Source organism: Athene noctua, chromosome 1, assembly GCF_965140245.1.
Source record: "Athene noctua chromosome 1, bAthNoc1.hap1.1, whole genome shotgun sequence".
In the NCBI taxonomy this organism is placed as follows: domain Eukaryota; kingdom Metazoa; phylum Chordata; class Aves; order Strigiformes; family Strigidae; genus Athene; species Athene noctua.
Window position 1 is genome coordinate 62306499 of NC_134037.1, and position 17476 is coordinate 62323974.

Consider the following 17476-nt stretch of genomic DNA (forward strand, 5'->3'; position numbering starts at 1 on the left):
TTAACAGGTTCCCTGTTTAATACAAACATGGGAAACTCATATTTAAGTGTCGATTAAAATAAGTATATACTTACATTATTAGTTATCCCCTTTAACAACACCTTCTAGTACTCATATAATTATGAAAAAGGTTCCATATTGAAAATATTTTCAAACATGAATCTTCCAGATCAGGGAATTAATTTGTATATGCTTTGCAGAATCTTCCTTCAACTCCTTTGTGTAACACCTCAAAGAAAGCAAAGGCTAAGTAGTAGTTATGTTTAGTGTTGGATTGCATGAAGGTTCAAAGCGAGTATTTGTATTATTAGGTTATCCTAGAAGAAGGAAGAGACTTGACACTGGTTACCAACTTTCTTAGGAATTTCAGTCTGGGAATTTATGACAGGAATGCTAAAGAAGTTTTCTTAGAATTAGGCATGGGGATTTAAGGAGAGGACACACTGTATTTGTTCATAGCAAAAGCTGAGATGTGTTTGTAGATATAACTCTGCATCCTACTTTCAGAATGACAGTTTTGAGGAAACTAGTTAGAGAAATAACTGAATGAGGATGGGTTTCTTTCTCTAGTAGAATATACAAACAAAATTTTAAAATGAAAACTTTGAAGTGGAGAGATGTGGCTCCAGGCTTTTTGTTTGTTGCTGATTCTACAATGGCCATTGCACAGTTGGAAGCTTTTTCCACAAAAAATAATTCTCAGTCTATCCCACTGTCCCTGTGGAAATTATACTAGGTCTACCTTGCAATTTTGTTTTTTTGACATTGGAAGAATGGCTTCTGTCATCCTTCATAGAAGGAGACTTTGTTTTTCCTGGGTGTAAGGAGAAGATTACAGTCTTTGCATTCTCAGTAACTAGAGCTTATGTGTTCCCACCCAAATTTATTGTGTAAAACTTTTCCCTCATCTTTCCTTACTCTGGGAACAGTCTTTGAGTTGTTTCTTAGGGGGGTTCTTTGTTACCCGACTTTTTGCCTCTTGTTGCTAAATGAGCTTATTTCTATTCTGGTTTTAGCCCCTGGGATCCTTCTGTGTTCTACTGCTACTACTTCACCTAATGCTTTTCTTACCCTGTGCACTGATGCGACGGATACAGTGCATCTCCAGATGTCAACCCCCCGTACACGTGGCTTGGCTTGTGCTCTCCTCACCTTCCTGCTTCTCTGCATTGGGTGTTGTGGATTTCAAAAGCAGAAGGGCTGCCAAGACTGGTGTTCCCTTTCCTCTGCATTTAGGGTTCACCAAACCTCTAAATGTGATATATCTGCTGAATGTTCTTTTATCCTATTCTCTTAGAAAAGAGTCTCTGTCTTTTTCCTTCCTTGCAGGAACTTCCTGTTTTTACCCCTTCTCTCATGACAAAGGCTCTGTCTGTTCCCTTGTTGTCTTTATTCTTAAAAGAAGCTCTTCCTGCCCCATCTCATGTATCAAAATACCCCAATTCTGCATAAAAGGAGTGCTGCATTTCATTGCTGCCTATCTGCAAAATTACATTTCCCACCTATTTTAGGTCTTAGTACCTATGCTGAATTCCTCCTTTCTTCCAATTTTTCAGTGATCAAGAAATCATTCACTTCAATTCTACATCTCTTAGTAACTAGACTCCATGGGATGGGTAATCAAGTGTATCACTGTTACCTGGAAAGCATTAATAGGTGTCTTTATCAGGCAGCTCTGTTGGGTGTGGATTTATAGTTACAGGCAGTTAAACCTGTCACTCTTCTAATCCATCTAGCTCTGATTTTTTGTGCCACTCCTTCCCTTCCTCTTTCCCAGGCCAGTAAATGATTGAGGTAACACTAAAGTTAGATTTCGTTTTAAATATTACATCCAGTTATCACAGTGCTTACCGGTATGCCCGTAAATGTTACCAACTTGGTAAGTCTACAGTGACCTTACATTCCCAATATAATTTTTGTATGGATGCTAATCAGCTATGTCTTGTCAATTCTACTGCTAAAAGTCTCATTGTATAATGTGGAACTGTGTGCTTCAGTGGACAGTTCATGTAGAATTAAAAAGTATAGAAGTTAAGGACTCCATGAACTGAGCGGTCTGTCACCTAGAGTGACTGAGAGCAACTTCTGTTAATCAGATAAATCTGCATAAAAAGCTGTTGCTATACACAAATGTGGGGGACCTGAAAACTTTTTTTTTTTTTTTTTTGCATTTCCTGACTTTCAGAACAGTGAGGCCAGCCAAAGGAAAACCCAAGAGATGTGTATTTGCTTCAGATTTCTGAAAAACAAACCGTTTGTTCTCCAGCTGAGTCCATTGCTAAAACCTTTAATCATGCAAATAAATGTCATACTAGTGACAGTAGTACCACTGAAGCTCGTTAAAATCCTATTGGAGGACCTGAAGGATTCCTTTCCTTGATGTGTCATCTCATGCATTTTTAAAGCAACATGCAGGGATTCATCTGTATGCAGTTCTGACTGATTTTAATGGAATGTAAAGATGTGACATCTGTGACAGCTCCGAGTCCACTTTTATAAAGAAGAAAAGGAGGGTTTCCACTAATACAGATAGGCACAGCTTTACAGAGAAGTATTAAGAGATACTGATATAATTTAATTTTCATGAATGATAAAGTAAATATGTGTAGGGATGTTCAAGCTGGCTTATATTCTAAGCCAGATGTCTTTGGCAGTCACAAGCAGAAACTGTATACCAGGTTGCACATTTTGTCTCTAATTCTAAACCATGGTACGTTGTTACTGGTTTGCTGACAGCCATCTGTTCAGACCTCATTTGATCTTCCTATTCAGTCACAGTTCAAGTTTGGGGACAAAATATATGTAAGGGAGAGAAGTTATTGGGCTGTTTTTCTCATGGAGGAAATAAATATTATTAAATATTATTTAAATATTCTTTCTCATAAGATACATATTAAAAAGATACTGAAATCATGCACATATTCTATTACCTTCAGGTAACAGGAAGAATTTTAGTCTCTCGTATACTACTGTGACTATAAATACAGATGCACTATTATATTTGTGTATCTGTGTATCATATATAATTTACAAATGTATAAATATGCTATTACAGCACTTATATGTATTTAGTAGCCTTTTGTAGCAGTCTGTGGTGAACAAATGTATTTAACACACAACAGCTATTTCAGTGTAACAGAACAAAAGGATACAGTAAAATTGACACAGTTTCAAAATGTTCTTTCATGGTCTTCTATGTAACTGAAGAGTTTCTTGGCTGAATGCATAGGAAACACTAATCTATATTACTACACAAATGTACAACTGAATTTTGCAGTTTATTAAACATTTTTTTCCCAATATTTTTCAGTTATTCAGCTAATCGGTGCCTCTGAATACTGACTGTATGAATGAAATAGAGATAACCTGTTCAATGGAAAGTTGGGAGTCTGAGTTTTGAAAAATATGCTTTGCATTCTGCCTAAATACTGTAATCAGGGAAGGCCTTTATCTTGCTAATTGTGCTTTACATGCACTGAAACTGAAAAGATCAATGATGTAAGGCCTTATAGTATTACCCAAGGAGAGAAACTTAGTTCTCATTTTCATACAGTGTTATGTAGCTTGGGTTTAAGTAACACATGCATGTAAAATGGTAAATGTAAATGGTGCGTGTAACTAAAATGTTGATTTTAAGACTGCATGGATTTATGGAGGGGAAATTGTACTTAGTCATCCTGAGAGCCTTCCACAATGAGGTGGCTGGTTTGGTGGATGAGGGGAGAAGAGTGAATGTTATTTATCTTAGCTTTATTAACACTTTTGATGCTGTTTCCATAAAATCCTCATAGAAAAGCTGATGAAATACAGGTTAGATAAGTGGACAGCAAGGGAGATTCAAAACTGAATGGATAGGCCTAGATGATTATGATCAGTGGCACAAAATCCATCTGGAGGCAGGTCACTAGTGATGTACCCCAGGGGTCAATACTGGCGCCAGTATTGTATAACTTCTTTGTTAATAACCTGTATGATGGGGAAGAATGCACCCTTGACAAGTTTGCAGGCAATACGGAGTTGCACAGAGTGGCTGATATGCCAGAGCACCATGCTGCCATCCAAAAGAACCTTGGAAAGCTGGATAAATGGAGTAACAAGAACCTCATGAAGTTTAACAAAAGGAAGTGAAGAGTTCCGCAAACCTGGGGAGGAACATCCTCATGCACTGGTACAGGCTGGGGCCAAGTGGCTGCAAAGCAGCTTGCAGAAGCTTTGTAGAAGGACCTGGGTGTCCTGGTGGGCAACAAGTTGAGCATGAGTCAGTAGTATGGCAAAAAAGGCAAACGGGCTGCATTAGTTAGTGTTACCAGCAGGTTGAGGGGTGTGCTCAGCAGTGATGAGAGCCCACCTGGAATCTGTGTCCAGTTCTGGGTGGTTTCAATGGACATTCATTTTGAAGTTATTGCAAAAAAAGTAATGTGCTTCATATTCTTTAGTGTCCAAGACAAAGTATAGCAGGTTTTTTTTTTAATTTAAAAAACAGTTTTGTCAAGACCAAAGTCAGTAGTAAGTTGCATCTGGAGGCTATAGTGTTCCCAGGCTCTATTCTACTTTTGAGAATTTTTTTTTTTTTTTTAATTTTTATTCAGTGTCATAATCCTTTTTTTTCCCCTCCTTCAGTGGGACAGAACTGGGGTAGACAAATCATACAGGTCTCTCTCACCCTCTCTTCACAACTGAGGGAAATGCATGAGTGGGGGGAACCAAATCTACAGCGTCTTCTGAGCGTGGAGACACTGGCATTCAGACGTGGGAGCTGAACAAAAATGGACATTTTTAGCTATATCATGCAATTTGGGAAAGTTGTAAATTGATGTGTACTATCTAAGAACAGAAGATACATGACTGAGAGAATTCCTTTTTGCAGTAGATCATTGTTGACTCTCAGAGGTCCTTCTCCTTTTTGTTGTTAAGCCTGCTTGGCTGACCATGACCATAATACTGCTTTGCAAAGGTTTTAATGAGGGCCATGTGGCTAATAACTACAAGAAAATAACTGAAGGGTGTTGCTTGCTTCTTCATGCATAGTGCACTCTTTCTACAGATACGTATTTGTACAACTAGGATTTTGCACTTTAAAATTTGTGCCAGAGTACAGATATATATTTGAAAATCAGTCGGTGCCTGACTCAGACTGGGCATATAAATACCTTTGAAAATGAGGTGTCCATTAAATCTTTGTGCTTTGGAATTTTGATTCAGTGGGAGTTCTGCCATGAATGTCAAGGAGACAGGATTTCATCTTCACCTATATTTTTCCTGTTCTGCTTTGCAAAACAACATTCTGTGACAGCTCTAGGAAAAAGGAAATTCATTACAAAGCTAGGAGAATGCATATATATTTTATACAATATAATATCAGGGTGAGCCAATAGCAGTTTTTTCACTCAGTCTCCCAGTCTGTAAAACTGATTATAAAATCGGTGAAGTCGTTACAGATTTTGAATGTTGTAAGCTGTGGAGAGGCAAGGTAATATTACTAGATAATCAATATACCCTTTTTCAAATGCGTCTGTTACTTTGTAAGGATTATAGTTACCTTGCTATCAAGCTTCTTCAGGTTAGGGTTTTATACTATGTTTTTTGTGTTGAATATGCAGAAGCATGGATGTAACATTACTCAGTATAAAGAGAGAAACTTCCCTGAAAGTAAAAGCAAGCCACCTCTACCACCAAGCATCAAAAACTACATTTCCACTTCCTTTGGAAGGAAAAAAGGATGACTACTGAACGGTACTATTACAATGCACCGTGGTTTAGGGCAACTGACATAAACAGGAACTGAAATACTTGTTTTCCAATTTTGTTTTCCTCTGGACAAATGGGCTTAGTGTCAGGTTTTTTTCAGTCTGCGAGCTCTGTTGTGTCTGGACAGCTATTTCTTCAAATTGGGCTTATTTTCTAGTTGTATAAAACTCTTCATCTACATTGTGGATAGAGTGCATTAAGTTATTCCCTGCGGTGCACAGCTGGAAGCTATTCTGTGCTGCAACATTTTGTTTTGTTTTGTCCCAGTTTTTTCTCCCCACTGTGTTCCCACAGCCTAGCATAGCTCCATGCTGCAGCAGACAAGTCTCTCTTTTTTTCCAGTGACACTTCTTAGAACATCTGAAATTGACATATTCTCTTTTGTCTTTTTAGTACAAATTCAGTGGCAAACAGCTCTGCTTGACTGCACGAACATTTCAAAGTGCTCTATAGACTAGGAAGATTGGCTTGAAAAGTTAGACATATTTAGGCAGGCTGTTTTATTTGCTTCTTTGAAGAGACTAGGGATATTTTGAGAAGATTGAAGGAAATACACAGTGCCAAATATTGGTCTGTTTAGAAGAGAGAAGAGGAATATGCAGGTCTTAACAGAGCTTTCTTTGAAGGAGGAAAACATTTTCTCAGTTCTAATGCTTTAATAAGACACAAAGAAATCCCAGAGTTGGTAAACCAAAGTTTGTCTTCTATCTTGGAAGTATAAAAAAATACTATTAAAAAACAACTATTTTTTGTTAAATTTACATTTTACTTATATGTACAGGGACCGTTATTGTTTATGTTAACTTTCAGTAAAATGAAGTGCTGATCTTATCACTGTAATCACAGTCTAGGCATTAAAAAATACTGAATGGAAAACTTTGTGTGCCAACCATTATCTGTCAAGAAGAAAGGTTACAGTCTTCTATCAGTATCTTTGCAGTGGTCTTTTTCCATCCATTTTTTTTCTCTTTCCCAGCCTCCTCCACTCAGACAGTTTCTTCCTTCATTTCTATGCAAAGATCTCTGCTGCTGTCTTCCATTTCCTGTCACTAATTGGTGGTTTCTTGTTTCCCACTCAAGGTAGCTGCTGCTTCCTCCATGCAATAGCTGAAGCTTAACAGAGGTTATAATCTTGGTCTTGGGTCTTCGCTTGTGATTCTTGCTTGCTTTGTAATGCTGGAGCGTCCTTCTTGTGAGATGTATCCCACCAGTTCCTCTGTAGATGTAGGATACTGATGTGATCGAAACAGTATTTGCAATTCTCCATAGGTTATGTGAGGGGAAGGAAAGAAAAACTTAAGTGTCAGAACAGGTAAATAGTAGGAAGACTAATGTACAAGGTAATTATTTTGTTTACATTCATATCTATTTTCAGTACCCTTCCTTTGCCATAGCTGCTCCTTGACATATTTTAGAAGTAGGTTACCCCAGTGACTATCCTCACTTCATAATGAACCTGTAATCACCATTTGGGAGCTGGAGATATAGTTAATATCTTTGATTTCCCACTAGAATCCCTCCATCCTCTCTCAGCTAGGGAAATCAGCTGGGTCTTGCAGTGTGCTCTGAAGGTCAATCAAATAGCTCTATTTGGGAGGAGAGTGAGAGTGAGAATGAGATTGAATTCAACAGCTGACAGGCTTTATGAAAATGTCTTGTACCTGCTACTTGTGTAGCTCATGTGCTTCTGCTGATCTCAACTATTGCAATAAAGCATGTGGAAAAATCTGTCAGTTTGAGAGAAGTAGGTAATAGGGCATGACAAAATAGGGCAGGGTGCCAGGCATCAGATTGGTGGGTCTTATTCCACTGATACTCATTGAGCTTATATGAGCTGGAGGTTAGTGAGAAAATGTGAGAAATACATAAAAGAAAACACGTGAAACTGGACTGTTCTTTTCCTTTATGCAGTGAGACTAGGAAAGCATAATAAAATTAATTAGGTGATACTGCTTTGCAGAAAACTGCAAGGAAATCACGAATCTGAGAATGATCTCAGGATCTGTAGAATAAGGAGCCATTAATGATACCTCTATGGATGCAGGGTGATGATGGGAAGTAGTAGAGAAGACAATGGCTGGTGGAAAAAGTGAATATTGGCAAGAATATTACAGTTTCATTACCAACACCATGCAAAATTAAGGTTATGTTTTCTATTCCATTTTGGGTGAACCTTGATGTTGGTCTATATGTGCTACCAGCCTTAGTAAGAAACAACTGCAGGTATGTGTTAGAGGCAACAGTGAGGAAAAATGTGAAAGAAGAGAAAGAATACAGTGATGCCTCACTGGATAAAACTGTGCAACAGCCAGTGATTTAGGGATATTCTAAACTGATGATTGAACACAAGGCCCTTCATGTTTAACAGCCCCAGATGAACCCTTGTTGTATGTATTAATATAATTTGGTTTTAATCCATGCCTGCTTTTGGAATAAAAACATTTTATTGTAGAATTTATTAATGTATTCTAGAATTTAATTTCTGTCATACTGAAAAGCAGTTCCATTTATAAACAGACAAAAATTCCCAATTAGTGAAGAAAACTTCTGAATGATAAGTTGACTCAGCACCCCCAGTCTGTGGTAGAAAGGTAACTAAATTGAGCATGTTAACTTCCAAGTGTTCACTTACTAAACCCATTTATAATTTTATATACAGTTACATCATTTTATAGGTCTTCCAATCAGTTTTTTTCTAGAAGAAGACTCACAGCCTATTAATGTCCACATTCAGAAGTTGATCTATAGCTGTGATCTTGTCACGATTTATCTTTTTTAGTTCTACCATGTCCTTTTGAAGATGAGAGACAAGAAATATCAGTATTTGAGTTGTTATTATGAATGGATTTAAGCAATAATGTAATGACGTTTTGTTTCTATTCCTTGAGCTAATATTTTCACTGAAATATCCATAATAATCCTTTCAGGGGTGATAACAGCTAGTGCAGAGCCTATCATATTTTCCCCCTGTGTATTAATTTCCATTCCTCAATTTCATCTGCTATTTTATTGCCTAGACACACCTATCTGTGAAATTTTTCTACCACTCTTTGTGATCTGTCCTTATTTTGATTATCACAGAATCATCTAGGTTGGAAAAGACCTTGAAGATCACCTAGTCCAACCTTTAACCTAACACTGACAATTCTCAACTACACCATATTCCTGAGCACTATATCAATTCTACTCTTAAACACCTCCAGGGATGAGGACCCCACCACCTCCCTGGGCAGCCCATTCCAACACCTCACAACCCCTTCTGGAAAGAAATGCTTCCTAATATCCAAATATCTAAATATTTATCTAATATCTAAACCTTCCCTGGCACAACTTGAGGCCATTCCCTCTTGTCCTGTCGCTTGTTACTTCATTAAAGAGGCTCATCCCCAGCTCTCTGCAGCCTCCTTTCAGGTAGCTGTAGAGGGCGATGAGGTCTCCCCTCAGCCTCCTCTTCTCCAGACTAAACACCCCCAGTTCCCTCAGCCGCTCCCCGTACGACCTGTGCTCCAGACCCTGCACCAGCTCCGTTGCCCTTCTCTGGACACGCTCGAGTCATTCAATGTCCTTTTTGTAGTGAGAGGCCCAAAACTGAACACAGGAATCGAGGTGCGGCCTCACCAGTGCCGAGTACAGGGGTAAGATCCCTTCCCTGTCCCTGCTGGCCACGCTATTGCTGACACAAGCCAGGATGCCATTGGCCTTCTTGGCCCCCTGGGCACACTGCTGGCTCCTGTTCAGCCGGCTGTCAATCAACACCCCCAGGTCCCTCTCTGACTGGCAGCTCTCCAGCCACTCCTCCCCAAGCCTGTAGCGCTGCTGGGGGTTGTTGTGGCCCAAGGGCAGCCCCCGGCATTTGCCCTTATTGAAACTCCTCCAGTTGGCCTCAGCCCATGGCTCCAGCCTGTCCAGGTCTCTCTGCAGAGCCTCCCTGCCCTCGAGCAGATCAACACTGCCACCTAACTTGGTGTCATCTGCAAACTGACTGAGGGTGCACTCGATCCCCTCGTCTAGATCATCGATAAAGATGTTAAACAGGAGTGGCCCCAAAACCGAGCCCTGGGGGACACCACTCGTGACCGGCCACCAACTGGATTTAACTCCGTTCACCACAACTCTTTGGGCCCAGCCATCCAGCCATTTTTTTACCCATCAAAGCGTGTGCCCATCCAAGCCACGAGCAGCCAGTTTTGCCAGGAGAATGCTGTGGGAAACGGTGTCAAAGGCCTTACTAAAGTCAAGGTAAACAACATCCACAGCCTTTCCCTCATCCACTAAGCAGGTCGCCCTGTCATAGAAAGGGATCAAGTTTGTCAGGCAGGACCTGCCTTTCATAAACTCAGGCTGACTGGGCCTGATCGACTGGTTGTCCCACATGTGTTGTATGATGGCACTCTGGATGAGCTGCTCCACCAGCTTCCCAGGCACCGAAGTCAAGCTGACAGGCCTGTAATTTCCTGGATCGTCCTTCTGACCCTTATATATGGCCATCACATTGGCCAATTTCCAGTCTGTCGGAACCTCCCCAGTCAGCCAGGACTGCTGGTAAATGATGGAAATCAGCTTGGAGAGCACCCCAGCCAGCTCCTTCAGCACCCTCGGGTGTATCCCATCCAGTCCCATAGACTTGTGTGTGTCTATGTGATGCAGTAGGTCACTGACGGTCTCCTCCTGGAATGCTGGGGGGTTGTTCTCCCAGTCTCTGTTTTCTGGCTGAGGAGGGTGGATTCCCTAAATACAGCTAGTCTCATTATTAAAGACTGAGGCAAAGAAGGCATTAAGCACCTCAGCCTTTTCCTCATTGCTCATTACCATGTTTCCTCCTGCATCTAGCAGGGGGTGGAGGCTCTCTCTGGTCTTTCTTTTGCTGTTGACATACTTAAAGAAACATTTCTTCTTGTCTTTGTCTACTGAAGCCAGATTATTTTCTAACTGGGCTTTAGACCTCCTGATTTCTGCCCTGCATAGCCTCACAGCCTCTTTGTAATCACTGTGAGTGGCCAGCCCCTTCTTCCAAAGGCTGTAAACTTTCCTTTTCTCCCTGAGTTGCAGCCAAAGCTCCCTGTTCAGCCAGGGTAGCCTTCTCTGGTGCCGGCTTCTCTTACAGCACCTGAGGACCGCCTGCTCCTGAGCCATTAAGACTTCCTTCTTGAGGAGTGCCCATCCTTCCTGGACCTCTATATGCTTCAGGATCATCTCCCAAGGGATCCTGTCAAGCAGGTGTCTAAACAAGACAAAATCAGCTCTTTGGAAGTCCAGGATGTCAGTTCTGCTGCCCCCTCTCCTGGCCTCTCTAAGAATAGAGAACTCTATTATTTCATGATCGCTGTGCCCTAGTTGGCCTCCAACCGCCACATCATCCACCAGTCCTTCTCTGTTCACAAAGAGGAGGTCCAGCAGGGCACCTTCTCTGGTCGGTTCACTCACCAGCTGTGTCAGGAAGTTGTCTCCCACACATTCCAGGAATCTCCGGGATTGGTCCTGCTCTGCTGTGTTGTATTTCCAGCAGATGTCTGGGAAGTTAAAGTCTCCCACAAGAACAAAAGCAAGTGATCATGAGATTTCTCCTAAATGCCTATAGAATATTTCATCCACCTCTCTGTCCTGGTTGGGTGGCCTATAGTAGTCTCCTACTACAATATCTGCCCTGTTGGCCTTCCCCCTGATTCTAACGCAAAGACACTCCACCCTGTCTTTACTACACTTGTACTCAAAGCAATCATAACAGTCCCTAACATACAGCGCCACCCCACTGCCTCTCCTTCCTTGTCTGTCCCTCCTAAAGAGCTTGTAGCCATCAATTGGCACACTCCAGTCATGGGAGACATCCCACCATGTTTCTGTGATAACCACTACATCATAATTTTCCTGTTTCATCATGGCTTCAAGCTCCTCCTGTTTGTTACCCATGCTGTGTGCATTGGTATAGATGCACTTCAGATGGACTGATGTTTTTCCCACTTCCCCCTTCAAATCTAGTTTAAATCTCTGTCAGTGACCCCAGCTAACTCCTGCCCCAATGTCATTTTACCCCTCTGGAACAGGTACATCCCATCTGATGCCAAAAGGACTGGCATCCTGTATATTAACCATGATTGCTACCCTGACGGTAACACCAATCTTGGAGCCACAAGTTCATCTGTTGAGTTCTCCAGTATTATTCTTCATTCATCCCCGCAACAATAAGGAATGGAGGAGAACACAATTTGTGCCCCTGATCCCTTAACCAGTTTCCTCAATGCCCTGAAATCTCTCTTCATTGATTTAGGACTTCTGGTAATATCATCGCTACCTACCTGAAAAACCAGGAGAGGATAGTAGTCCTTGAGTGTCACTAGAGCAGGGATTCCTGCCGTGAGATCCTTCACCCAGGCCCCAGGGATGCAGCAGACGTCGCTATGAAGCAGGTCTGGTCTCCATATGGGGTGTTTGACACCCCTCAGAATAGAGTCACCCACTACAATGACTCTTCTGGGGTTCTTTTTAGAACTGGTTTTAATACCTTATCTAGAGTGGCCTGGCCTTGGTAGACCTTGGTCTTCATCCTTGTTTGACTCATTTTCTTCATCCTTCTCTACTTCATTCACAAGTTCCAGGGCCCCATATCTGTTGTGAAGGTGCACCATGGAAGGTAAGGGAGGTTGGGAGGGGATTTTCCTGCCTCCCTTGGCAGGGACCTGTTTCCAGCCTCCCCCATCCCTTAGGTCCCCTCCTTCTGCCTGGTAGCAAGAGGGTGAGGGATTGCCTGCCTCTTTTGGAGCCTCCATTTACTCCTGTTTCTTCAGGGGTGCTAAGGTGCTACTCCACCAATCAATTTCCCTTTCACACTCCCTAATACTTTTTAATCTATCAACCTCTTTGAGTTCTGCCACCAGGCTGAGCCGGTCATCCAGTTGATCACAGTGCAGACAGGAGCTGTCACTGCTGCCCTCTGACAGGATTGACAGGCTCAGACACTCCCGGCAGCCTGGGACCTGGACTGCTGCATGTTTGTGTGGCAGCTCTGTCTGTGTCACCATGTTCTTTCTGGTGGTGGTTCTGATGCAAGTGGAGACCGTGGTTCAGTCTACTTGTGGAGGACGATAAGATGAAACTAGCTCAGATAAGTTCCAGACCCAGGAGATGGACTGTGCCCTGTCCACTCGCCCTGCCTGTGCAAACTGCCATGCATTATTATCCTGAATAATTTCTATCATCAATAAAGTTTTTATCTTGTTTTTAAGTTAGGTAACTGTTGAACAAAACAAGATTCGGCAAACAAGATTCAGCAAAGATCACTGTGGTTTTCCAGTGTTATTTCCCATTTTCCTTTATTTGTTGTTGTTGTCTCATATGTCATGATAGCTTTGTTCCTTTAATGGTCTTTGTGGAATCTTTTCAAAATCTGTTTGTTAATCTGAATATGTTGAATCCAGTGAATCTCTTACACCTATATATGCTTGCCAATGTCTACAAAAAACTTTAGTATTGATAAGGGATGACTTGTGAGGCCTCTGTAAAAAAACCCACTTATCCCAAGCACCCACTATTCTTGTCTTTAAGATAGATACTGAGCTCTGCTTTGATCCAGGAATAATTTTAAAAGCTAATGTAGTTAGTACTTTGGTACCACACACTACTTACCTAGAACCCCGGCAGTGTAAAACTTGAGTACATCACAGTTTATAGGCAAAACTCAGCTATTCCTGCTGATTTGCTGCTTTTCATTTTTACCATTTTTTTTCTAAAGCTGTTTCTGTTGACAATATGTGCTAAACTTATCATCACTAATTCTGTAGAGGGTTGAGCAGCTTTCTTGATTACTCTTGCATGGTACACCACTTTAAAGAATTTGATTAGTTTCTGTGGTATTTTCCTTTCATAGTTTAATCACCTGTAAATACTAAACAGTCTGTTGGGCTTCCATGCTCTAAAGGCTCTATGGAATATGTCCTATGCTTAAAAACCAAAGTGGAAAGCAGAAAGATGACCATGCCCATTTCATAGGTGAGAAGCTGAGACTGTTTTTCTTTTCATGCAACAGAAGTCTGTTGAAAACTAGAAATTGAACCCAAGCTGCTAAAACCACTGCCCAATTACAAGCCAATCTTTTCTGCCTATTTTCTCCATGCAATTGCTAGAATTTTTCTATTTTTTACAGGTAGAAATGAATGCTAATCTGTTTTTTTGCCAGTGACACAAAGGAGGGAAAAGATTGATGTAGCTGGCAGTTGAAGAGAGTAGAATTTCTCTGCTTGCACTTGAGCTACACAAAACAGAGATAATGTGTTTCTGACTCAGAGGCATTTTACCCAGTCTTTGCACTGGAACAAATGATTACTAAAGGTATTTGGCAATAAAGAAAGAAGAGCTGTCTGTAATTATGTCAGAACGTGTTTTTGGAAGTATTTCATAGCAGGATGCCCATAGAATTCAAGGTGGGATTGATAACTAAATAAACTTTATAATTTAGTGAGAAATTGAATTTTAAGATGCAACAAAACTAGTACATCAGTTTTTAAATATTTCTTCTGTATGACTATCATGAAAAATAAGGCAAAATTCTCTAAAAAGAACAATGGTGTCTTGAGCTCTCTTGCCCTTTTCCTGGGTATTTATGGTATGGGAAACTTAGAAAGGGTAAACAGTATATACTAGCATCATGGACATTCACATTTTTATTTCATATTCAAAAGGCCTAACTAAAGTATTCAAGAAAATGCTTTATCTTCTGTAATGCTAGAATGTCATGCCTATGTTGTGAAAGTCATCTATATATTAATCGCTAGAAAGCAATGTGAATAGTATTGCTTCCTCCATTCCATCAGGCTTGCACATCAAATGTTCTTTAAAAGCAAAACCTTACTTTAGACTATACAAAGCATTATCAAGGAATCACAGAATATTTCACTTGCAAGGGACCCATAAGGATCATTGAGTCCAATGCCCTGCTCCTAGCAGACAAATATTATTCAAAAAAAGCTCACATATATAATTGTTAAATGTAATTTTTTGTACTTGTTAAAGCCCCTCCAGGGCTGAGGAATTAATCAATACCAAACGTGAAGTGCTGGGTGCAGTGTAGGAGCACTTTGTGCATCTCTTGCTCTCTGTCAGATTCACTGCTGTGAGCCTGCAGGGAATGCAGTGTGATGCACTTCTCCCTGAGGCACTGGGTCTTGACATGGGCTTTGCAGTGAAACACCCAGTACTGGTTTCCGTGCTTTCCTGTGTTTGTCCTGATTATGGTTGAGGCTGTGTGGTAGTTTTGCCCTAAGCTGCGCTGTACATAAAAGAGGTCACCTGAGAGTGAAACTGCGTTCTAATTGATGAGTTCCTTAAGTACTCTTCATTTACTTAAGCCTCTTACATTTATAATTTGAATTAAAACTTAGACCAATGGTATGATTTCTGTATAGACATATATAATATTTTTATAGCTGTGTGAATCTGGAGGCTTTTTGGCTGCTCTTTTTTAGCTGTTCCACTGTTTTTGAAGGATTTATTCTCCTGATGCCATGTACTGCAATTCCTTGCATGTAGGATCATTCTGTCCTTTTTACGAGGTTCACTTTTGAGAGAATAAAATACTTAACTCCAACCCAAATGTCAGACTCTGTGTTACGACTAAATGATTACTGGCTTTTACACTATTAACTTTGCACAGCCTAAAAAGAGAATAATGAGGCTGTAAGTCAACATAGGAAGTTCCACGGCTATTAATTTATCTACTCTGCTAACTCTTACATGGATTTCTACCATGTGCCCGCAATGTAGAAGGCAGCAAGTATCACTGAATGCATTGAATAAAAATACAAGAACAACTGTCTAGATTTTAAAATGAGATGAAAATGATCTGTAATCTATACAGAAGAAGCACAAGATCAATAAGATCTCAACTACTGATTGACTATACAAATTGGACAGAATGGGCTGCCTTGTTCAAGCAGTATGTTTAACATGGTTTTAAAGTGCGTGTGAGAGTCACTAACTCGCAGTGTCAGAGGACAGCTGTACCATGACCGCCCAAGCCTGGTAATTAAATGGCATACAGGTTAATTGCAGAGACAAGCAGGAGACTGGAGTCAAAGGACTGAAAGGAGTCAGTTGAATAGTGTTGTCCATCTGTGGAGGAGGAAAAGGAAAGTCATTATAAAGGGAGCTTTATCACTGTACGATAATTGCAGAGTCGATTTTGATTAAAGCCTTATTTTAAGGTTATAATAATACAATAGAGTTAGAAGCTCAATGAAATGCAGAAGAGTGGGCTTGGGGTCAGTGTAATTGTCATCAAATAAATCTGAAGATGGTCCCAATCCATGCCTCGGATTTTTTTGTCGTTGTTTTAGCTTCTCTGCAACTATGGCAAATTATGCATTTGAGGATTCAAAACTGATTGATTTAATGCCGGTTGCTAATGCATACATTCAACGTATATCACTTTATCTCCGTGGCTCAATTTCATCACAGCTCAAAGGTTTTGATCAGTATTTAGTGGGAAGGGGAGTAACCCACTTTAATGATTGCTCTTCATAGGGTTTATAATCTTTATATCTTACTGCTACATAGAACTCAGTTCAGCAAAGCACTCAGACATGTGCTTAAGTGCTGTGCTGAGTGAGAATTATAATACATCACTCAGCATGTGCATCTGAAAAAAATAACAACAGTACTGCCATAAAAGATATAACGTTGTATATATTATCCTCTTCTTGAGGAAAGGGAAACCACAAATGTTCGATGCTATTCATGTTGCTGCATGTATTACTCAGCTCCTCTGATGACAAGGGTGGCTATGAGGTCCTAAGCAGAACAGTAGTACAGTGGAATGCAGGTGATGCAGTCTGTGAAGGAAAGGCTTTCCCATGGAGGTGTAAGCAGAAAAGAAGAGTAATGGAGAGTTTTCATAGGCAATTTCCACACAATGTTTCAGTGTCCAGCTGAGTAGAAACACAAGGTTTGAGTATGAAAAAAAATTTTTTATGATGCTTTCCATGCTTTACTTTATCCTTTTGAGTCCTGCTGTTGTTCAAGATATAACCAGAGGGTAACAATTTGAATTTTAGAAGGGAATGAGGAGGAAACCATCAGTATAATGGCTTTATTCTGATGTCTAAATTCAGGATTCAAAACTAAAGTTTCTGGCACTTTTCTGTACTTCATTGCTTCCATAGTTATTGAAAACTAAGCCTTTTGCTTTAATGCCATAACAGGTGTTGTGTTCATTTATGATTGCCCTGATAAATATTGCTTCTGTTGCTTTTGTTTATGATTTTATTTTATTTTGTTTGCAGGCTTATTTCCTGCGGTGCTGAACCTGGCTACCAACGCTCTCATCACAACCAATGCTACCTGTGGAGAAGAGGGTCGGGAAATGTACTGCAAACTTGTTGAACATGTACCTGGACAGCCTGCAAGGAACCCTCAATGCCGTATTTGTGATCAAAGGAGCAGGGTTCCACACCGTATGTGTGCTGCTTTCTTTTTGTTCCTTTAAAAAGACTTTTTTTGAAACATTATAGATACTCAGCAAACAAAACTTAGGTCACTGGTCCAATTACTATGAAATTTCTGTCTCTTTCTTTTAAAATTAGGTTACTCATCTCTTCCACTGGTATTTCAAAATCTGTATCTGTTATGTATATTCCTCAAACTGAACTTTATAATTCACATACTTCAAATGGATCACCTAAATTCAGCTTTAGGAAGAATAAGTATCTACAGCTGTTGTGGAATTCTCTTGATATATACT

General features: G+C 40.4%; 1 protein-coding gene across 2 annotated transcripts in view; it reads left to right on the plus strand.

Annotated features, from left to right (window-relative positions):
• The window catches only part of LAMA2 (laminin subunit alpha 2), a 383623-nt gene that overhangs the window by 76357 nt on the left and 289790 nt on the right, over window positions 1-17476 (plus strand). For both annotated transcript variants that reach the window (XM_074896288.1, XM_074896289.1), the window contains exon 2: window positions 17019-17189. In XM_074896288.1, the coding sequence (XP_074752389.1) occupies window positions 17019-17189 (171 nt within the window). The remainder of the gene's footprint in view (window positions 1-17018; window positions 17190-17476) is intronic.